This window comes from Neovison vison, chromosome 7 (genome assembly GCF_020171115.1).
Source record: "Neovison vison isolate M4711 chromosome 7, ASM_NN_V1, whole genome shotgun sequence".
NCBI classification, from domain to species: Eukaryota; Metazoa; Chordata; class Mammalia; order Carnivora; family Mustelidae; genus Neogale; species Neogale vison.
In genome coordinates, this window is record NC_058097.1 from 4,584,220 (window position 1) to 4,607,538 (window position 23,319).

Sequence of the window (23,319 nt, forward strand, 5' to 3'; positions counted from 1 at the left end):
GGATGCTAACCCTTTATCTGATAAGACATTTTGCGAGTATATTCTCCCATTCCATAGGTTGCCTTTTGGTTTTGTTGACTGTTTCCTTGCTGTGCAGAAGCTTCTTATCTTGATGAAGTCCCAACAGTTCATTTTTTGCTTTTGTTTCTCTTGCCTTTGGAGACAAGTCTAAATCCTTAAGGAATTTCTGCAAATGTGCACTGACAGGAAGGTAACCTCTGCCCATCTGTAAATTATACCAGCATTCCTAAACATGTCACCCCAAAAGTGGTTCAGGGAAGTGCCAAAAAGTGAATCTTCAGCTCAGATCTCTCCTCTTCCAGCACTGATCCAGATCCTCAAGGCTACTGGGACACCATTCTCTTTGAGTCATGACAGACTCTGAAGAGCTGCTCATAATTTGGGCTTCGGTTTCATGACCACACCCTCCCAACCATGAGACCCCACATCCTCCCCAGGAGGTGGTCATCTTACATCAAGACCCACACATCTCCCCTCATCTCTTCTCTGACCCCCAGGCCAATGTTCCTGATGAGGACATGGTTTTCTAATAGAAGGCTGAAGAGATACCAAAAGGGAGCAGATGCTTGGCAGGACCTGTCAGGCTCCTGTCCCTGATTCCCTAAACATCCCTGAGGTTCTACACCACTGCCATGGAACTGGGACCTTTCCTAAATTTGTAATAGCGAATGCTGAAACATTTCTTCTCAAAATCATGGTCAGTGCCCCATAAAGACACATATATGGATGTTCATGGCAGCATAATTCATACAATCCCCAAATTGGAAAACAACTCAAATATCCATCACCCAGTGAATGCATTTAAAAAAAATGTGGTATATCCATACAGTGAAATATTACTCGATATTAAAAAGAAAAAAAAACTACAGATACATGCCTCAACATGAATGAACCACAGAAGCATTACGCCAAGTGATAGACACCCAATGAAAAGGACTATATAGGGGCACCTGGGTGGCTCAGTGGCATAAAATCTCTGCCTTCGGCTCAGGTCATGATCCCAGGGTCCTGGGATTGAGCCTCGCATCAGGCTCTCTGCTCAGCAGGAAGACTGTTTCCTCCTCTCTCTCTCTCTCTGCCTACTTGTGATCTCTGTCTGTCAAATAAATAAATAAATAAATAATCTTTAAAAAAAAAAAAGAAAAGGACTACATAGTTTATGCTGCCATTCAAATAAAATGTTCAGGCAAGGAATAACTATAGACAGAAAGCAAATCGAAATTGCCCAGGGCTGGGACAGGGGCGAGGTCTGATTGTAAAGGGGGCACAGGATAACTTTATACAGTAATGGAGATGTCCTAAAACTAGACTTTGGTGCTGTAGAATACTATACATTTACCAGAATCAGTAAAGTAGATAAATTTAATTATAGCAGGTAAATTTTATGTTATGAGAATTATACCTCAATAAAGCTGCTAAAAAAACAGTGTGCCGTTTATCATTTAAAATAATTTTGGTCACTGAGGAAAAATAAATGGACTGAATAAAACCTGCTAAATTAAAGTCTCCAATCGTGTTCAAGCCAATTCAGACTGTCACGTAAAGGATCCTACATCTGAAGGCTGTGGACTTGATTACGTGAGATAGTCTGTGTAATTTAGGTAAAGCTCTTAGCTTTGCATGTGCGTGGCACTTAGAAGCCCTGGGAGGTCAATGTCATTATCCACACAGTTGTACCCCTTCAAGGGGCCATAGAACCTCTGTATAGCATGGCTCAGGACCAACTGCGGGCGGAGGGCAGCCTTCTCCCCCTGGATTGGGTGCTCCTCCAGGCCTGTCTCTGTCCAGATCACATTTCACAACAGAAAGGAACAATATACTGATACCCTCGACAACATGGTCTGTATGATTCTGTGTATAGAAAATTCTAGAAAGGCAAGCAAATAATCAGAGAAGGCAGATCAAAGAGGGTCTGGATTCAGGGGAGGGGATCACTAGCAAAGGCACCCAAGGAAACTGTACTTTGATAATTGGTGTGGCTACACAAGTGTGTACATTTACCAAAATGCAGCCAATTGTACCCTCAAAATGGGCAAATTTGATGGAATCCAAATAATACCTTCACACAATGCATTAGAAGTATTTTCAGCGGCTGCTTTGCTCATCTTGGTCACGTCTTTAAACTTTCTCATTGTGATCGAGGTTACAATGCAATTCTCCTTCCTCGCCAATGTAGAGACATTTCATTTTGGTACTTGTTAATGGGGTTCGCCTGATCTGTCTTTTTATGTTCTTGCTATTGCTGATTAATTAAACCTAAAACAATGTTCAGAAAGGTTTCAGGATGATATTCTCCCCTGGAGCTGCTTGTGTCACACCACGCAGAGCTGTATGAGCTCCCCCCCGCCCCCCAAGACACAGGCTAATAGAGATGCCAGCTGCTTCGTGGGGAGGGTCCTGGGGGAGCACAGCACAGGTCTCCAGTGTCAGCAACACTAACCTTCAACAATGAAATTGGTAGGAAAATTAATTCCATTTACATTTTTTATTACTTGCAATGTCATTAGTTTTATTCCCTTCAGTTTCAGCTGTCAGAAAAGGAGGTACAGACCCCTCATTTCACTTCTCAGCGGCAGTAATGCCTTCTGTGGTCCCCTAACAAGCTGAAGTGTTTTTATGACTTTTTTCGGCGGGGAGGCAGTCTGACGGTGAATGCCTCACGGCTCGCGCACCTTGGGACGTCTCCGAGCTTCAGTTTCCCCATCTATAAAGTGGGATAACATCTCTGGGCCAGTGAAGAAAATAAAAAAGCCCTGGGACATTAGGGTATTTGGTTCAGCTGTTCTACCGGGATCTCAATGTTATTTGAGACTGTTGTATGATGTGATCACTATGGTTTTAAGAGCAAGCCTTCAAAGAAGGGGTTGGCATGCTTTTCCTGTTAAGGGTCAGGTGAATCCGTATTTCCGCTCCGCAGGTCATGTGGTCTCTGTGGTTCCTGCTCAACCCTGCTGTTGTAGCAGCAAGCAGGCTGACTGCAAATACGGCTGTGTTCCAATAAAGCTTTATTTACAAAAACAGAAGTGGGCCATGTTTGATCTTCGGACAGTAGTTTGCCAACTCCTGGTTCAAAGAAGCATCAAGCAGGGTCAGGAAGTTGTTATCCCTGCCCTTTATAATCTAGGTTAGTGCTTGTAGATGCCCCTACCTTCACGTGACCTTGCTTAGTGTTTTGGGCCCATTTCTGCTGCTTGTCAATGTCATGTTAATAGCTACACAGGTGGGTCGGCCACTCTGAGTTCTGCTCTTTCAAAAAATTCTGAGCCATGGGACACCCACGGTTCCTCACTCCTGCTAGCTCTCACCCCGCTCCTGACACATCTTGTTAGGTACCTCCCTCGCTGGGAAGGATGTTCTCCCGCTAGGTGTATAATGAAACGAGCACCGTTATATTGGGCAGGCCCGCATGTTCAAATGAACAGTATTATGTAATCTGATGCCTTTTATATACGGACAGATGGAGGTTCTTTCTGAAGTCAAGCGGTGAATGCTCATACCTGTTCCTAACTATGTTTTGGGCTGAACCTACCCGTCTTGTGGTGAAAACATTGGAGTATAATCCTAAGACATTTCTAGCTGTGCAGGGAGATGCTGAGCTCCTTTTTCAGGGTGATTCTGACGTTGCCTCCAGGTGGCCTTACCTACAGTGGATGGCTGTAGGTGCTAGCTGGGATGGTTCCCTTTGTGAGAACAAAAAGCACATTTGACATTTCCACTGTGGTGTGCATGCATCTGTCTTTTCTTGATGATACTATTTTGAGTTTAAAAATGAACATACGTTCCTTAGGAATTACCAGGTGATTCTGCCCCGGATGAGTTGTGATCCTAGCCATCAGCTGGGAAAGGCAAGTGGGCAGTCTTTGGGGATCTGCTCACTATTGACCTCTGTAGGTCTCCAAAGTAGGAGGCCCAGGAAAAATCCCTGCTTGAGGAGAGGAAAACACTGCTGCCTTATTAACAGCCCCCTTAATATGTACAGATAGGTTAAATCTTACTAGTATTTAATATATGGATTGGTAGTAGCAGATACGCGTATTGTTACTAAAAATACTGTGTGAATATATATACAAACACGGGGTCCGTGTGCTGGAGGCACCTGGGATGTGGGCTCTATAGGGCGGATGGGCCCAGAAATACATAGTTCAGCAACTGGCAGTGGGAAGTCTCCATCTATTATTATTATTATTATTATTATTTTTAACTTAAAAACAAGTAAGCTTTAGTACGTAAAAAGTACAACCTTCTCCCAGCATTGGGAGGAGTGGTTGCCTCCTTTGAAATGGCCACAGATGGTTCCCGGGCTGTGCTGGGTTTCAGGGAGAGGGTTCCCAACTCTCCCAAGCAGAGGAGGGGCTGGCCTCGAACCTGCGTCCTTCACCCTTATCCTTAAAACACGACGGGATGAGCACACCAGGGAAGGTCAGGTAGTTCTTGGGCTGCAGCTACGATATCCTGGACCTCTCCACCCTTTCTGGTTCCTTCAAGAACCAAAGGAATTCCGTTTTCTCAGTAGGGCTTTAATTTCTCCTCCTAACCGGACCCGGTGCTAAAACTGGGGTCCGCGACCCAGAGGTCAATTGCACTTTTATTTCCTCCTCCTCCTCCTTATTGGTGGTGTCACTGTTCCCATCTCCTGGATCCCCCCGGCTCTCCAGAGCAGCTTTGGCTTTCTTATCCTTCTTCCTCTTTTCCTTCTTGAGGTCTTGTCACTTTCATTCTCTCGCTGCCACTTCAGGGCTACCACACTGGTCACCGTCTCTGTTTCTCTTTAATCAATTAATTTGAGAGAGAGGGAGCTCGCGTGTGTGAGCCGGGGGAGGGGCGGGAGATGGGGGCGGGAGAGAGAAGCAGACTCCTCGCTGAGCACAGAGCCCCATGCGGGGTTCGATCTCACAACCCTGAGATCAAGATCTGGGCTGATTTCAAGAGTCCGACACTCAGCCGACTGAGTCACCGGACGTCCCTCTCTTTGTGGTCACTGTCGCCCACAGATTCCTGCATCCAGGTGGCAGGCGTGCTGTCTGTGGGCTTGCCATGCTGACCCAGAAGGCCCTGCTTGATTATCAGCCTCTTCTGACTTGTCTTTGGACCTGAGTCCCACTTCTGAGGGTAAGTGTCTCTCTCCACGAGTACTCTCTCGATCTTGGCTACAATATCCTGGTCCCAGTAGAGATCATGACTGTGGTCATTAACGGAACAGCCACGCAGCCTGCTTCCCCATTGGTGGTGATGACCACCATCTCCTGAGTGACTCTGATGCCATCCTCAAACCGGAGAACCCCTGCAAGCCCGATCTTTGCCCCACAGCTGACTGTGGTCACCAGCCACTGAGGAGAAGGCGGCAGCTTTTCCAAGGGTGGAAGGCTTGCCGCAGGTAAGTCCCATCCTGTGGTTGTCATGTAGTTGCTGGGCGTCAGGCATGTCAGGAATTGTCCCCAGGTGGTCCTTCTGCTCAGGACCCCAGAATGAGCCTCTGAAGTTCCTGCTTCTGACCGCCAACTCCCAGTAGTGAAGCGAGGTGCACACACAGTGCCCGGATGTAGGTGCCGGCCTCCAGTTCATTCTGTGGAGTTCTAGTCTTCTTCCAGGATCACATGTGATTATCTGGCTCTTGTCCGATGCTCCGCGCTCATAAGCTGCCTCTTTCCGCAGCAGTACGTGGGGGTCCCTGGAATAAGGCACCTGTCGGAGTCCCTAGAGCCCCACACAGTTGGGGGCCCCCTTCAAGAGCACCGTGTGGCCGGACGGGTCCCCCACATTCTTTGCCCGAACTCGGCTGGGATGTCAACAAGCCAGTGGCTGGTTCTGTGCACGTAATTAACAGCTGCTCCCATCCGGATCCGGAATGATGCCGTGTCCTGTCCTCTCCGCCCGCAGTAGCCTCTCCTTGTGTTTAGCTTATTAGAGTCCTTGAGCAACAGGGACCACCGAAGCACGTCCAGCTGGGCCGCCTCGGACTCGGGGGTGATAAGAAATTCTTGAGTGTATTGTATGGTATTTACGAAACATCTTCTTCCAGTACTGACTTCTGCTCCTTTTTCTTCTTATGTTTCTTTGGCAAAATCAGTGCTTCCTTGTCCGCCATGCTCAGCAAGCCTCCCTTTGAAAAACTCACTGGCAGTCAGTCCAGGGTCGTGGAGAAGGGAGCTGCGCCCGGCAGAGCCTCGGTTCTTCAAAGCGATGCCTTGGAGAGTCAGGCTTGGATGTTGCGTGACTGGGTTTAAAGGGCTGATGTGTGAGTGGCCACTCCATTACCTTCTCTCTCTCTGTGTACACATTTGTACACACGTGCATGCGTGCACACGCACACACACGGACACACGCACCACACTTTTTTCTCTACAATCACACGAGAAGTACTGCCCTCGAGGGTACCCAGGCTCGGCTCTGTGTGAGTTCTGGTGACCCCTAGAAGCCACACGGAGTGCTGGGCTTGCTGTCTGTTGAGGATTAACTTGCGAAGCTGGTGGGGAGACAGATTCCATATGTTTAGTGCCATAGCACGGATCGGCAAAGGGCATCGTAAATGATCCCAGGGTGTCTGCTGCCTGGGGAGTTCACCGCACGCTGTCCGTGGGACAGATGCTCTCTGGCACTTAAATGGATGGCCTGGAGCGGGGTGAGCTATGGCTCTTGGGCTACAGTGTGTTTGTGTGGCTCTCCAGCTCAGAATGGTTTCATGCGTTTAGAGAGCGGTAACACAACAAAAGACAGAAAGAACAACAAAAGAGCGATAAAAAGGAAAATGTGACAAAGCTGATATGGTCCACAGAACCCAAAGAATTTCCTGCCCAGCTCTTTGTGGTCAGAGTTTGCCAACCCCCAATCAGGATCACACAGAAGAACCGTGGAAATGCAATGCGGGAAGGAAGAAAAGCCAGTACGGTACATCCTGCTCGGTATGACACGAATTACATGGAGTTTGACAAGCGGCACAAAACAGAACTACAAGCCGGGGGTGCGTGCGCGTGCGTGTGTGTGTGTGTGTGTGTGTAGTAAACATAAAAAATAATAACATCTGGATATAGTCTAAGTCATCGTATTTTCTCGGGGGAAAGAGAAAAGGAAATGAAACTGGGGAGAAAAACACAGGGGATTTCACCTTTACTAGTAATATTGTATTTCTTGAAGAAAAAGGAAAGAGAAAGAAAAAAAGAAAGGAAAAAAAGAAGAAAAGAAAGAGAAGAATATATTTTCTTCCATCCATCCTTCCTTCTTTCCATTTATCCATCCATCCATTCATCCATCCGGAGAGACACTTCTCAGTGTAAGATGTTCTCCTTAGCTCTGCTTTGACCTCACTTACCACGGTCACGAGGAACCAATAACGTCTATTCCTTTTTTCCCTAGTCATTAGTTTCTTGAGTTCCCTGTTCACACTTACACCGATAACCTTCTCAAAATATAAATACCAAAGCCCAAGAGGATGTGAATGGCATTACCTACACGTGAGTAATTGCTAAGGTTAACGTTGGGCAGTGCACCAAGCACAGGAAATATGTGATACACACATCTATTCATTTTATGCTCACATTTATATAACTCAGCCCAACAATTCATTTGTTTAAAATAATGCTTCATTATATTGCAGCCATTACTACCCGTCAGTGGAAAAAAAAATGTGTGAAAATTATGCATTTATCTCTTTTCCCACATCCCAGCCTCCCTCCCTGAATTCTCACGACTGTTCTTAAAAAGGCAGATGACCTACTCTAACCTCGCCAAGATTCTTCCACACAATGCAGGGGGAAATGAGGCCCTAGACCAGTTACCTAACGCGGCACATTCTTATTAGCCTAAATTTGGTGGCATCAGCAGGACGTTTTCCCATGACCTAGTCTGGGGGTTGCAAAGAATGTCTTTGCACAATTCGTCAGACTGGCTGGTTGGGGGGACACGAAGATGCCTTCCAACAGAAGCGGGAACACTTTTACACGTAACACTTTCTATGACACAGACATGAACTGAGAATGAACGCGTCCTCTGGGATGAATTTTTGGAAGGCTCGATGGAAGGCAGGGACGCCGGTGCGGGTAGGTGCTCGCCCTCGCGCACGCCCCGGGGCCGGGCTACTTACATGCCAGACTGAAGAGGGAGACGAGCAGGACTGAGGTCGCGCTGAAATGCAGGGTCCCCGCCGCGTTGCAGTCGACTTTGGAGTTCTTGCAGGAGCACACCTGTACCCTGAGGTCTGTGATGTTCGTCATGGGTGGCTTCCCTGAATCTGTCACCACGATGGGCAGGTGGTAGTTGGCTTTGTTCAGGTTTTGGAGGAGGCTTACCAGGGCGTGCGTATCTGGGGGAGACAAGGAGGACCTTCATGAGAGGTGGTTAGACCTTCCTAAATAAAAGGGTGAGGTTTTGGGGATGAAAACCACACCCATCACGCATTGCGTGTGGGTTTATAACCATGGGCACCTTTAAACTTAAGTTCATTAAAAATTCAAATTCAGCTCCTCTGTTGCAGTAGCCACACCTCCAGTGTCCAGCAACCACGTGTGGCCAGTGGCTGTGACCTTGGGCGGCACTGGATAGAACATTCCACCACCAAGGAGACCCATGCTTCAGTGCTGTGATAATCTATTTCTAGGGGACCCCTTTTTGTGAAGATGACCGCCTACTAAGAACTCCTCCTGATAAAACCAATAGAACCATCTTTGTCATGATCACATTCGACATCTAGAAAAACTGACTTAAAACCCATTCTCCCATCGTCACAGTGTGTGCCTTTTTCTTATTGTTGTTTTTTTACTTAATCTTAATTTTTTATCATGTTACGTTAGTCACCATACAGTACCTCATTAGTTTTTTTTTCCCTCTCTCCCTCCCTCCCTCCCTAGTTTTTTTTTTTAATTAATTACCTCATTAGTTTTTGATGCACCGTCCCAAGATTCCATCTTGGAACACCGCAGTGTGTACCTTAAATATATATAATTTTTATTTGTCAACTGTACCTCCATGAAGCTGGGAAAAATGCCCCTTCTGGGCATGAACAGTGATAGGCATTAAAACATCAAGAAACAGAACTGGGACCAGGAAATGAACTGAGAAGTCATCTATCTCTTAAATAAAACCATGAAGAAAACAGAGCAAAGACATGGAAACAGAAACAGGTGAAGTGTCGTCCTGACCACAAGGAGAAGCAGCAGAAATAACCAACATGTCACCCCAGCTGCGGGACGGGTTAACGCAATAGATCTCATCCCTCACGTGGATGAGAAGCTCGAGTAAGACAGTTCTGGCTGGAACTTTCTGGAAAGAGCTGGTGGTGGCTATTGCAATCCGCTATCGCCACAGAAACTAGCAAAGGGGGCAGTAACCCCTCGAACAAGAGGACGGCTGTTTTAATTAAAAGTAATCAGTGTAACAGAACTCGTTCTTTAAAAAAGCAATAAAATAGACAAACAGGCCAATGGAATCAATAACAAGAGGAAGGCACTAATAAAATGAGATATGAGATAAGGCCATTCAATACATATGAGATTTTTTAATAGAAAATTTTATGCACAATTGTACAGCCTTAATGAAATGCGTAATTCCCAGTCCCTCTCGAAAAGTCTACCGCTGCCGGGTGAGCACGGTACCGTGCTGGGTCGGTTGCAGGGGAAGTTCGCTACTGGAGACAGAGGGAGTCCAGTGCATGGGTTCTGGTTTCTGATGTCATTGCAGAACGGGGTGAGCTTAGTAGTGAGTTCATGTTTGCCACGGGGAGGGAAGCAGGTGCTCACGGACGTAGGGAAACCGTCTAGATGAGCACATGGGGAAACCGTCCGGCTCAAGGTGAACTCCACCTTCCCACATGGAGAGACTGGTAGGAAGGGACCTGACGGGCAAGTCTCCTCAGTGAGGGACAGGACAGATGCGTGACGATATCACCGTGGAACATCAAAGCCGTGGCTGTCACCAAGGCAGAGCTCACTGTGTGGTCGTCTGCACGCAAAGTGCCAGATGTTGGGTGGAGGGTTCGAGGCTAAGGCTCTACCAGGATTGTTCGACCGGGGCTGCCCGTTTCTTTAGCCTTCTCTGAGAACACGCACGCTCAGAGACGGCTGGGCTGTGCCACGCGTGCAGAGAGGCCGAGACCTTGGCTTCTGCAGGCTGCAGACTGGGTAGGTGTCCAGTACGGGGTGTGTGGTACCACGTATACGGTGGAGGGTGGACGGTATGGACACGAGGAGAGAAGAGGCGGGAGGGCCAGTGTGGGAAAGGCAGGCAAGCCAGGGAAACGAGGCTCCGAAGCTAGACAAGCAGGTAGAGAACACGTAACCCCACTTACTGTTGATCTTGGAGATCTTCCAGACCTTATCGGGAACAGCCTGTTTATGGATCTCAAATTTGAAAGGGTCTGTATTTGGGTGAAGGTCCTTATCTGACGCTCCCAGAATCACGACGCTGAGGTTTTTGGCGTCATCGCAGACTTCTGCGACTGTGGGGTAGATGACGGGGGCGTTGTCGTTGACGTCCTCCAGAGTGATCAGCAAAGTTCCGGTCCCAGTAGCGGGAGGGTTGCCTGCGGGGAAGGAGGGAGAGGTTAGCAGGCTGCTGGGCCCAGGCCAGAGCTTGACACCTTTATTATTATTAAAGGGTTTCAAATAGGACAGACCGAATAGCTTACACATTTGCATAAAGCCTAGTGGCCCTTCAACGGACGAGTGGATAAGGAAGATGCGGTCCATATACACTATGGAGTATTATGCCTCCATCAGAAATGATGAATACCCAACTTTTGTAGCAATATGGACGGGACTGGAAGAGATTATGCTGAGTGAAATAAGTCAAGCAGAGAGAGTCAATTATCATATGGTTTCACTTATTTGTGGAGCATAACCAATAGCATGGAGGACAAGGGGTGTTAGAGAGGAGTAGGGAATTTTGGTAAATTGGAAGGGGAGGTGAACCATGAGAGACTATGGACTCTGAAAAACAATCTGAGGGGTTTGAAGTGGCGGGGAGTGGGAGGTTGGGGTACCAGGTGGTGGGTATTATAGGTGGTGGGTATTATAGAGGGCACGGCTTGCATGGAGCACTGGGTGTGGTGAAAAAATAATGAATACTGTTTTTCTGAAAATAAATAAATAAATAAATAAAAATTAAAAAAAAAAAAAAAGCCTAGTGGCCTAAAAGACTTCTCATATACTTGTGATGTAAATTCTTTAGCCTTTACCCTTAGAATGCGAAGCTTCTCGCACACAAGCCATCCTAACGCGCTGAAAGCAGAGAATGGATATAACAAACAGGACCTTTCCTTGCTTAGCGAATGAAACCTTTTATCTAAACAGCCACGTATTCACAGCTGTCGATGACACAGGGAAGATGGGGTCCCATGAGACAAGACTGGGTTTTGTATGTATGAAATAGCTCTGTCTGACGGGGTAGATGACTAGAGAAAGGGTGAGCTAATCCAGGGTTTCCTTTGCAGGGGGTAGTGGGTCTAGGCTGGCGGCTGGTGCTCGGGGTGGTGGTGGGGGCTGACCTAGCAGCACAGGACAGATATAGAAAGGGGGGTTAGTGGGGCACCTGGGTGGTTCAGAGGGTTAAAGCCTCTGCCTTCGGCTCAGGTCATGATTCCAGGGTCCTGGGATCAAGCCCCGCATTGGGCTCTCTGCTTGGTGGGGACCCTGCTCCCCCCTTCCCCTGCCTGCCTCTCTGCCTACTTGTGATCTCTGACCATCAAATAAATAAAATCTTTAAAAAAACAAAAAAGAAAGGGGGGTTAGTTACAGAAACACTAGTGCTGGCTGGCTACTAGGGCAGCTGAAGCAATCATAATATCATCTTTGGGCCTCTTTTCTCAGGTCTTGGGTTTTCATATTTCAGTTACTTCCTGCCATGTTTTTTTTATTTTATTTTATTTTTTTATCTTAGGGATCATGATTTTTAAAAAGCCCCTTACAACCCCTGGCGTGATACTGTCTTTCACCTAAAGAAAAGGCTGTTTCATTTCCAAAAGGCTCCCTAACTTTATTTTTAATCATCTAGACGTCAGAGGTTTTCTCTTGGGTCCAACCACTCATTAACAGTTCCTGATTTCTCTGAGAAACGTTAGATCCAAATTCACGGGCCACAAATTGCACGCAGACAGATTTGCCCTATTCCAAAAGGTTCTGGCACTCCTCCAGAATCCAGTACTCTGACTTTATGCACTAGTCCTAACCCAGTGTCTGGCTCCATTTCATCTTTCCTATCCTCATGTGCACTTCCAAGCTCAACCTTATTTCATGTCGCACTCTGTTTCGGGAAGCGCACATCAAGTCTCAAGTTCAGTTCTGAATCATAGGGGGGCTCGCAGGGTAATGTGTATGTGAGCTCAGGGGGCATGTCTCCGGGGCAAGGCAAGGCGAGGTCTGACCGATTCTGCAGGTGAAGACATGGTGCATCCTTTCCAGATTCAGGCAGGTTATTCTGCTCTGACCCAGACAGTAAATGAGGGAGTCGGCAGAGGTGGCCCTTGTTATGAGTGACACGAAGCACAAGGAGCCAGTGGCAAAGAGCGGCTCCTACCAGCCTCCTGTGCCCACTACTCTGAGAGGATCACGAGACGTTCTGCCAACACTCAGACTGGCTGTGGCTCACGCCTTCTCTCCCGGCCTACGTGGGTGTGCACAGCGTCACCCGGCGCCATCGTGGGCTGTTAGAGTGGATGGAAGGAGCAAGGAGACAAGCCCGGTGATGTCTGGGAGGGCACAGGGCCTGACTTTCACGATGACCTGTTGGTACCGAGTCTCCAGGCCACAGGGAATCACTGGAGGTTTTTCACAGAGGCAGTGGGCCCATCGATGTGACTGGTTTTTAGAAACACATGTGATATTGGCAAGAGATGTTGGCCACCGAGGAAGCGACACCAGCAGCAGATTAAGGCATGATGTAGGCAGTTGGAGTAAGAAAGAAATGTCTCGTTTTAGTGATCAGGTACTCCGATGAGGCTTCTGGGGATGGGGAACCCCAAAATGGAAGGTTGTGGGGAGCAGAAAGACATTTCAGCTCTGTGTACCTGTCTAGAAACACGCAGAGCTTAGGAGACGTGCCGGCACTGGGTAGTGACTGAGGACTTGTCCGCACAGAGGCTTTCAAAGGGTCCTTGCCAATCAGGCCACCCAATGTGACAGCGCAGAAGGGAGGGGGGTGGAAGCCTGGAAACCCCCAGAGTTGAAGGAGCAGCTGGTGGATTGCAGAAGACAGAGGGGACATGAATTGGAAGAGGAGGCAATGAACAGTGGTGAAATGGGTTGTGACACCCCAAAGGAGAAGGGGAAAAGAGAAGCCACGGGACTTTGCAAGGAGAAGGGGACTGGCGACTTCTTTATGAGAGGTGGCCAGGAATGGGGAAGACTCCAGCTTGAAGGAAGCTGGGCAGGGCGTCATGAAGTGAGAACAGACATTTTTTTCAGCCGGGCTGGTGGAACTTGAAATATATCAACACCCAATGACATTTTCAGAGTAAACATTCTAATAAATACCCGTTAACGTCGAAACACCAACGTCATTCATCAGCAGAGGGATGACTGTTCCTAATGGTGGCACATCATCAACCTTTGTTGGAGCCAGAACTCAAAAGAAATGCATAATTACTTGGAGGTTGGTTTTTCCCTGTCAGCTTTAGTCATTTGGTTGAATTTCTTTACTGAAAAATTCTTTTTCTTTTTTTTTATTGAATAATTGAGTATCTCAGAGGAATCCATTATATTTTTTCACTCTGAATATATTATGAAGAGCCGTCACTTGGTAGAATGGATGAGAAGGCATTATGAGTATTTGAAATACGGCCGTACGCATCAGCCTTTCGTGAACTTAATTATACGACTGTCTTCGTTTTCCTGTGTGTCATTCCCGGACTAGGCTGGCGATGTCTTCTTCTGAACTCAAGGAAAATGAGCTTGGTTTTCTCATCGATAAGGGGAAGACTGCACTCTCACAGTCTTCAGGAAAACAGCCTCTCCCAGTTGACGTCACAGGATGGAGAAAAGTCACCATCCAAAATTCAGACGCAATTCAGAATATAAAGACTCTTCACCAGCCCATTCGGCTCCAGGAGCTCCGGGGGTGCCCAGGAAATATTGGAACTTCTGGGTTTCATGACACACGATAAAAACCTCACCTTTTCTCTCCCCTTCCCAACAGCAACCACCGACCCCCCAGGGACTACTCTGCAGGACCCCATGTCAGAACCAAAGCATGGTTGAGACTGGGCCGTCCTATGTGGAATTTCTACTTCGATAGGGAAAAAGCCTCAAATTGAGCAAAACTCCCAGGATATGGAGCTAGAATTGTGATTCCTCCTCCCCACCAGAGGAGCCCGGGGGCCGTATTCTCAGGGTAGCTGCATAAGGATCAGAGGACGGATGTCCTTCAGTGAGTGGAGGGATTTGCCTGTGGTTGTGCAAGTTTCTGTCTTTGTAGGGGAGGAGCGGGAAGGGCTCCTGAGAGAGGAACCATTCTTGGCAGTGGGTTTTAAATGGAACAGGAAGGGGTGCCTGGTTGGATCAGTGGGTTAAAGCCTCTGCCTTAGGCTCAGGTCATGATCCCAGGGTCCTGGGATTGAGCCCCGCATGGGGCTCTCTGCTTGGTGGGGACCCTGCTCCCCACTCTTTCTTTGCCTGCCTCTCTGCCTACTTGTGATCTCTGTCTGTCAAATAAATAAATAAAATCTTTAAAAAAAAAAATGGAACGGGAAGTGGGTTCCCCTTTGGGAATTTGGTGAAGGTCATAGTCTTGCTTCCAGAGAAACACACCTACCTCCACACTGAAGGCATTGTAGGGCCTGTGAGTATGGCTGAGTGTCCGCCCTTCTGACAGACGGTCTAGGACACCTTTGTTCATAGGTATTTTATTTTATTTTATCTTATTCAGAATCCTGAGCAAACAGGATTTCCACTTCAGCCAGAAAATACTGAGCTTTTTTCTTTTTTCTTTTTTTGAAGATTTTATTTATTTATTAGAGAGAAAGAGAGAGTGAGAGAGCACAGGCAGGGAGAACAGCAGGCAGAGGGAGAAGCAGGCGCCCCACTGAGCAAGGAGCCCGATGTGGGACTCGATCCCAGGACCCAGGATCATGACCTGAGCCGAAGGCAGACGCTTAATGATTGAGCCACCCAAGCATCCCACTGAGATTTTTTCTGATAGAATCAATCACTCAGATGTTATATATATATATAAAATATCTTGTTAGTAAGAGGTACAACTAGAAACATAGTGTAATCCTAATTAAAAAACAATAATTAGAAATGGAGAAAGGTTAGAAAGAAATATACTGAAGCCTAAATGGTGATTATCTCTCCAGGTAATTGACATTAAAATAATACTCTTCTTTTGTCAATTTGCTTTACAATAACCATGACCATTATTAGAATCAGAAACAGAAACAAATTCAAAAGTTATACAGGGATTTAAAAATATTTCCTTGATGCAACATTCTTTTCTCTCACCCTTTTATTTGTTTGTTTTTGTTTTTGTTTTTTTTAACAATAAATTGACGTTTGGTGAATTTACAGGGCTGTGCTTATCATTATCACCTAATTTTAGAACCTTTCTTCCATCGCCCCAGAAAAGAAACCAGGGGCCCGTTTGTAGGAACTCGCCATACCTACGTCCAGCTCTAGGCAACCACTGATGGACTTTCTGTCTCTACAGATTTGTGTTTTCTGGAAGCTTCTATCAATGGAATCATAGAGTACGTGGCCTCTTGTGTCTGGCTTCTTTCACTTGGCATCATGTTTCTGGGGTTCAGTCACGTTGTTGCGTGAATCACTTCCTTCCTTTTTATGGCTGAGTGATTCTGCCTTCCAGGGCCAGACCATATTTGGATGGGCCCGTGGGCGCTTTCCACCTTCTTGTCTGATAGGAAAAAGGCTGCTGTGAACATCTGTGTGGAAGGGACCATGTCTTCCTGTGCTGACGTCCTCCAGATGCATGTACTCAAGAGAGTCCCCTCAGAGGAATAGGGTTGCTGTCCTTGGCACTGCTGGACAGGTTGGCTTTGTACCCACAGAACACTAGGATCTGAGCATGACCTTCCTGAGCTGGCTCGGTGAAGTATAGGGATGCAGGAGATTTTTCTAATCACTGGTCCCACTTGGTCTCACTTCCCTGAGCTGGGTGTAGAGGCATGCGGTATGGGTCCTACTTTGGGAGGCATGAGTGCAAGTGGTTTTATATGGGGAGTAGGAAAGTGTGTTTGCCTACATGAAGAAGAAAATGCAGGAAAAGAGAGACAGGGGGCTGGGAAGCAGGAAGCTCATTCCTGAGCCCCGTGAGCTCTGAGCATCAGGACTGTTCTCTGGCCTGATATGTTACAGGCCATCAGTGGGTTTTTGAATTCATTTAGGTTGACTTGAAAAAGCTAATGATGAATTGTTCTTTCTGAACACGAGTCCTATATATTCTTACTTCCATGGGCCTCAGTCTCCTTATTGCTTCTGTTCTGAGGGGAGCAGTGACCCTGTCTGTATTCCAGCCCCCCCTTGTCCCACCTAGGGGAGGAAAAAAGGATGTGTAGGATGGGGTCTGTGGAACTGGGGCTCAGGGTAGGGAGCCCACACCCGCGACAAGGAGAGAGACCTCCGCTGATGTCTCAAGGAAGCTTGAGGACTCCATTTTGGGAGGAAAATCAGGAGGATGGGTTGATTTAATATGAGTTTAGGTGTGGGTTCCTGAGAGAATACGGGTGCTCTGCCTAGTTTCTGAGGCTTATCTGTAGGGGCAACTCCCTACCGATAACTCCGCAAACTCCCTCCACTAAGCTGCTGTGAGCCAAGAATTACCACCTCTTTTAATTCCTACGAACAGGCTTCTACAGTAACCTGTACCGTTGCTTACAAGTAGAAGTAGGGTTCTTCTAGATGAGAGGATCCTTTGTATGGTTGCGTTCTGCCCATGTCTTCTTTGCTTTGGCTTTTCGCTTTCGACAACAAGAATCTTGTTGCTTTTAAATTCATAAGCATTTAGAAAATTGCTTTGTTATTGGAGAGCTTGCCAATTTCACTGGACATTTAAAAAAAATTCAATAGTAAACCAATCTAGAACCTGGCCAGAAAGTAGATTCGCAAAATATCATGCCAGGTTTCCACGCGTAATTCTAAATGTAGAACCGAGGCAATTATTCACGGTTAACTCGAAATTGAACATCTTTTCAGAGGAGACCGGAATCTGAAGTCTGAGCCGTTTTTTAAAAAAATTCAACATTTTGGTTTTTTTGCTGTGTTTCCGCATTACTGACTTTAGAGAAGAGGAGAAAAATAAAAAAAGAAGGGAGAAGAAGTTGATTTGGAGGTCATGATTAGACAGGCTGGTCTCATTTCATTCACACAATCAGAAATCATTTACTAGGACTCTGCTCTGTGCCTGGCTGCCCCTGCGCAGAAGTCAGCGGCCCCCCAGGCAGGAACAGATACACATACACCGATGTAGGACGGTCCAGTGTGGGGAGACGTGAGGCTAAAGGGTAGTGGGAGTTTGTGGCCTGAATGACGTACTGCCTGCTGGTAGATCAGAAGGCTTTGTGAGGAGACGGCATCTGCGTGTGCAGGAAATGAGAATACTTTTGGAGAGCGAGAACTTGTTCTGGGAGGAGGAAATCACACGGCTATTTTGTGGGAAGACAGTCAAAGACTTTAAAGCAGGAGAATGGCTTTGATGAAAGAGGAAATTTGTTGCAGGCACAGAAGGGGGGGACTGGGCACCAAAGCTGTGGGGACGCGGCAGCAGGGGCGGGAGGGCTGGACTCAGGAACCCGCACGCACCGCAGAACGGGAACGGGATCGGGATGGGTGGTGTACAAGCATCAGGAGGCTGATATGTTTGGGAAATCAGTCCGTAACTCAGTTCAAATCAGCTGGCTTAACTCTTTGTTAGGTGTTAACAAGATGCCGGCAACTTTGCATTCACGATTCCCAGTCCTTACCACAACCAGGCAGGGAGGGAAACTGAGGCAGACAGTGCCTACGTCTCGCACCTGTGGTGGTCCAGGGAGGATGGGGAGCTGGCTCATGTCCAGAGAGAGCAGCCTGCACGTGCTGCAACAGATGACTCTGGGCGCCGTCTCTCTATTACGCGATCTCAAGAGTTCTTTATTGGGCCATTTTGTCAGTGACAAAATTGAAGCGGGTGTTTTCGACGTGATTGATATTTTACTGGTACTTGAAGTAACGAGGAATGATGGCTGGGTCTTCAATTTATTTTTCTTCCTCAATTACTGTAACAGCTGAGATAAGGGGTGTTAAACTGGCTTAATTGTGTTGCCATCATAACTAATGGCTTGATTTTATCCCAACTAGCGTATTTTAAGTAGAATTAATCGAAACGATCTTACTGCATCCCCCACGCAATCTAGAACTTGGTGGGTCCCTAAAGAGAGAAAAACCACGGATCTGGGCATCTGTTGGAAGTTTGGGTCCCCACCATCCCCAGTTTGGGGCTCTTGATTTTTGGTAGGCATCTCACAATGGGGCTGCACAACATCCCCCTCCCCACTTTTAACCAATCTCAACGTACTCTGCACAGTATTTCCATTTTGAGTCAACCGGCATGATCAGAACATCTACTACATAGGGGACCGAGGGAAAAGGCAGGTTGGGACACGATATATCTTAGCCTATGAAAAACCATCATCTCACTGCATTCCATTTTAATCTTACAGCTGTTCTGCCTGATTCTATATCTGTGTCTTCTTGGGAACCCACATCACATTTTTCACTGGCAGACTCCAATATACTTCAGACAAGTTGCTAAGTCATGAGAACATGCTGCCGAATTTAGTGATAATTTGGCTTGTTTTTATGCTATCCTTCCCCCTATTCTTCAAAATGAAAATAGATAGGGAAAGGGCCACTTCGATAATCATAGCAAGACTTAATAGGGATGCTGAAGACAGTCTGGGCTTCCTGCCTCCAACTATCTCACACCCACTGAGCTCCAGGAAGAACTAGAATGGATCCCTGCTCCCCCCCATCCCCACTGCTGCCTTTTTCCTTTAAATTCTCTGCAAAGCATGGGTGGTGGGAGCAAGGGCACCTGGGCTCCACTGAAGAAAATATTTGTCTTTAGTGTTTAGAGTCATGACTTAGATCTTCTCTGAGGCCATGAGGGCCATTGATAACAGTCATGGAATGCTGAGGCATGTACAATTTGAGAACAGAAGGAGGGGGAGAAAGATGAGGTTATGGGGAAGAAGAAGGCAGGAGGGCCAGCCTAATGGAATTCTGAGCAAAAGACGGTAAGCCTGGTATCAGCAGCTGGCCCTGCCTTTCCTGCCCATGACCATGGCCTGTGGGATTTCAGAACTCTTAGGAGAAATTGCTTGTGACAGTTTTCAGCCCACATAAGACAGTGAGACTAACATTTGACCTTTCTGGTGATTACCTGAGCAGGAGCGATAATCACACAGGGATTGGCCCAGTGTTAATTGCTTCTATTTGCCCCATTGTCAGCACATCCCCAAAGGGATCCCATCTTACTACATTCTCGAATGTTCTCTCTCCCTCTTGGTATTTTCCTTAATAGTTATTATTACCCACCCCACCCCCTTTTAAAGAAAGTCTAGCAATTCTGTGTTCACTGAAGTCTTTAACAGAAGAGTTCCTGTGCTCTGACAGGCACTATCTTAACCTTTTCAGAAAATCTGGACCACATAAGGTAAATGATGATATTCATCTCCAAAGATAAAATGCTTGCCAACACAAAAGGTCATACCTTATTAGTCTATAGGATTAAATGCTTTATTTTTCCAATCATTGAACTACAGCTAGTTCTGGTTTTAGCAAAACAGAAGCATTTCAGTTATAATGGGACCGCACTATTAGGTGATTTGTAACTCATTAAAATTGTTAACAGTTTATGAAAAGTACCTGGTATACCCTTGCCTGTCCTGTAGGTTATAACCTAGCTGTTCTTCGTAGGAACGGACCAAAGTGCCTTTCCTCCCCAAATTATCTAAACCTGGGCATTTGCTTGGTGGACCCAAGCAAATAGGTCCAAAGATTTTTTTTTTTTTTTTCTGTTAACCCCAGAACAGATTTCCAACCCTGATTCTGTCATTTTGTATTCCTTCATCCTGATCCCACAGTCTCCCATCTCTAAGAGGTACCTGAAAGAAAAATCTCTGTTGGTGTTGCCTGGTCATTGTTCTAACTGGATCCGCAGAGTGGTGTGTAGGAAAAGAAGATGGCAGTTCTTCTGCCTTTTGCAAAATATCGTGGGCCACCTGAGAATGCGAGCTTTGCTTTGTTCCCTCTGCAGACAACCTGCCTCTCGCCTTTCCTGGCAGTATCAGCCCATCCGCAGCGGAGACTGTCCTTCCACAGAGCAGGAGGATGTCAAGAGTCTGACTCTAGGGCACGCAGGTACTTGGAGAATGCATGAAAGGTTACAGCCCTCCTGGGGAAGGGACAGTGGGCCCAGTACACACTCTCTGAGCAGTTGTGTGTGTGTGTGTGTGTTTGTATGAGTTTTGCTTAGTTTTTATTGGAATAGAGAAACACTTATGTTTCTAAAATATACAGCTTGAAGAGTTTTTACAATCTGAACCCACCCGCGTCGTCCAATACAAGAGGATCAAGAAACACATCCACCGGGTAAGCTAGTGGTGGTGATGATCTTTGCTTGTGTTTCAGCTTTTTATAGATGGAATTGTTCAGGATGTGGTCTTCTGACCGGCCTTTTGTGGTTCAGTGCTACGTTTCTGAGATTCATCTGTGTTGCTGTGAAGAGTTGCAGATCATTCATTCTCCATGTCGTACAGATTCAATTGTGTGAACGTTCCACAATCGACCTATTCCACTCTTAGAGGGCATCTGAATATCTTCCAGTTTGGGGGCTACGATGAATACTGTTGTTATTTACATTCTGGCACACGTGTTTTGGTGAATGCACAGCCACAATTCCGTTGGATAAATAGCTATGTAATTCCTGAATCATAGGGTGGACAAAGTTTAAGCCTTAGTTGATACTTCTGGTTTCCAAAGTGGTGTAACCAACTTACCCCTCTACCAGCTGGACAGGAGACTTCCAATTATTTTATATCCTTGCCAGCTTTTGGTGTGTTTCATTGGCCAGATCAACTATTTTGTGGGTATGTCACTGTGCTTCTGGATTTCACTGTATTTTCTGGATTAATTTGCATTTTAATTTATAGCTACACAAATTACTTTTTATTTCTTTGATTAATGAAGTTGTGCATCTCTTCTGTTTTGCTGCCGTTTGTAGAAGTGCCTGTTCCAGTTCCTTCCCTGTGTTGCTTTGGGTTGTATCTTTTGCTTACAGATGGTAGGATTTCTTTGTATTATAAATACCTTCTACTTTGTGGATTACCCTTATTGCTTTTTTAATGATACCCTTTGAACTGAAGTTTTTAATTTTAACATAATCTGCCATTTTTTACCCCTTTTTGTAGTGAATATGTTTGTGTCTTGGTTGCAAAATCTTTCAACTCTGTCAAGGATACCAATTATATTGTCATATGTTTTTCTCTACAAGAGATATTATTTTACTTTTTGGCTCATAATATATTTAGAGTTGAGTATTGTATATTGTTTATGGTCTAAGAGAAGAGGCAGGATAGATTTTTTCATATGCATATTCAATTAACCCAGTACTTTTGTTGCAGAGACCATGCTTTCTTGTTTGAAGCCACCATGTCCTAGTGACAAATGGACTGTGTGTGCGGGTTATCGGCTTCTAAACTCTCTAATCTACTTCACTGATCAGTTTTTTCCTGTCTTTGTGCAAACATCACATAATTTTTCTTTACCTTTTTTTTTTTTTCTTTCTAATAGGTCAGAATATATCATGGTGTAAGTCTTCCAATGTATTCTTCAAGATTGCCTTGGCTATTGTTAGTGCCTTATATTTCCGTAAGAATTTTACAATCCACTTCCTCTCCTTCACCTCAAAACAGAGACCTGGGATTCTGCTCGGTATCATGTTAAAACGTTTACGTCAGTTTGGAGAGAATTCACATTTCAGTAGCATTGAGACTGCCAATCCATGAACATTGTATATCTCTCTATTTAATAGGATTAAAACTTCTCTTAGCAGTGATTTGTGATTTTCAACACAGAGTCTTTTTGCTGTGTCCTCATATGGCAGGAGGGGCAGAGGCACTCTTTGGGGTCTCTTTTATAAGAGCATTCATCCTACTTACAAAGGCTTCTATCTGCATGACATAAGCATCCCCCAAAGGCCCTACCTCAAAATGCCATCACACTAGGGATTAGGTTTCAACACGTGAGTTTTGGGGGGGGGGGAGACACAAACATTCAGACTACAGCACCAGCCATCCCATCTTCCACCACTTTGTACCTTTGAAATCTGGCAAATGTCTTAAAGAGAGAATGGTTTGTACATTTAACATAGGTTGGCTTCCTCTGGTAGGTCCTTGTTTCTGTAAAACCCCAGGAGATTTCACTCTGTCCTTTAAAGGGTATTTGTCCATGGGAGGGGGAAAGCAGCCGTGTGTTTAAGGGCCCTCAGGTTTTCACTTTGGCACACAAGCTCCACATGACTGTTACAAGGATTGCTGGTTTATTTCCCTTCATTTTAGGGCCTCTGCCTGGGTCAAGCCTGACTCTCCCCCCAGAATCAGAAAAGGCCCCCAGAGAGAAGAAATGGCTAGCTGTCTTATACATTTTTTTTTAGAATGCTTCTTCCCTTTTTGATATTTTCATTGATTGAGGCTTCCTGGCTTCTGCGACTCTCTGATATCTTTAAAATTAAAGACTTTTGTCATCTACCCTGATTTTCCTAGTTTTTGCAGTGGGGACAGTAATCTACTACTTCCTATTTGGAAGATCCTACACACATATCTTTTATCAGCATGTTTTGATATAAATTCCTAAGTGACTCTTTGTTTGGAGAAAATCCTTTTATTTTGCTTTAGCTTTCCTAGTGTGATATGACAAAAAAAAATCTGTATTCTTTCATTTCATCAAATACACTGAATTTCTATAAATTAAATAAAATCAAATGCTTCCTTTGTCTAAAGTTGAGACATCAGTTACACTATTAACTTTGATCTAATAGGTACGTGTTGGTTTTTCCTGGTTCAACATAATACCTAGAGAGAAGTTTTCAGTGAGACAAAAAGCCTTCAAACAAAAGTTCCTTTGATTCATGAGGTCTTTTAAAATTTATGCTCTTTTTACTCTAAGTCTTTTGGGCCTTGTTCAAGATTATCATCTCTAATGATGGTTGTGTATATTAATGCCAACCTGTTTTCTATTTATCCTTACATCTTCGGGGACATTTCGTCCTTTTGGAAACATCTGTGACACCAGATTTTGAATTTGGTTGTTTGATATTAGTATTAAA

The 23,319-nt window shown here is 45.7% G+C and overlaps 1 protein-coding gene and 1 pseudogene across 1 annotated transcript in view; both read right to left on the bottom strand.

The window, feature by feature from the left end:
* The window catches only part of CDH13 (cadherin 13), a 1,000,495-nt gene that overhangs the window by 3,137 nt on the left and 974,039 nt on the right, over window positions 1-23,319 (bottom strand). Inside the window, exons 12-13 of the mRNA XM_044255654.1 lie at window positions 10,298-10,531; window positions 8,099-8,317 (exon numbers count right to left, since the gene is read on the bottom strand). Of these exons, the coding sequence (XP_044111589.1) occupies window positions 8,099-8,317; window positions 10,298-10,531 (453 nt within the window). The remainder of the gene's footprint in view (window positions 1-8,098; window positions 8,318-10,297; window positions 10,532-23,319) is intronic.
* On the bottom strand, window positions 4,972-6,106 carry LOC122913723 (annotated as a pseudogene).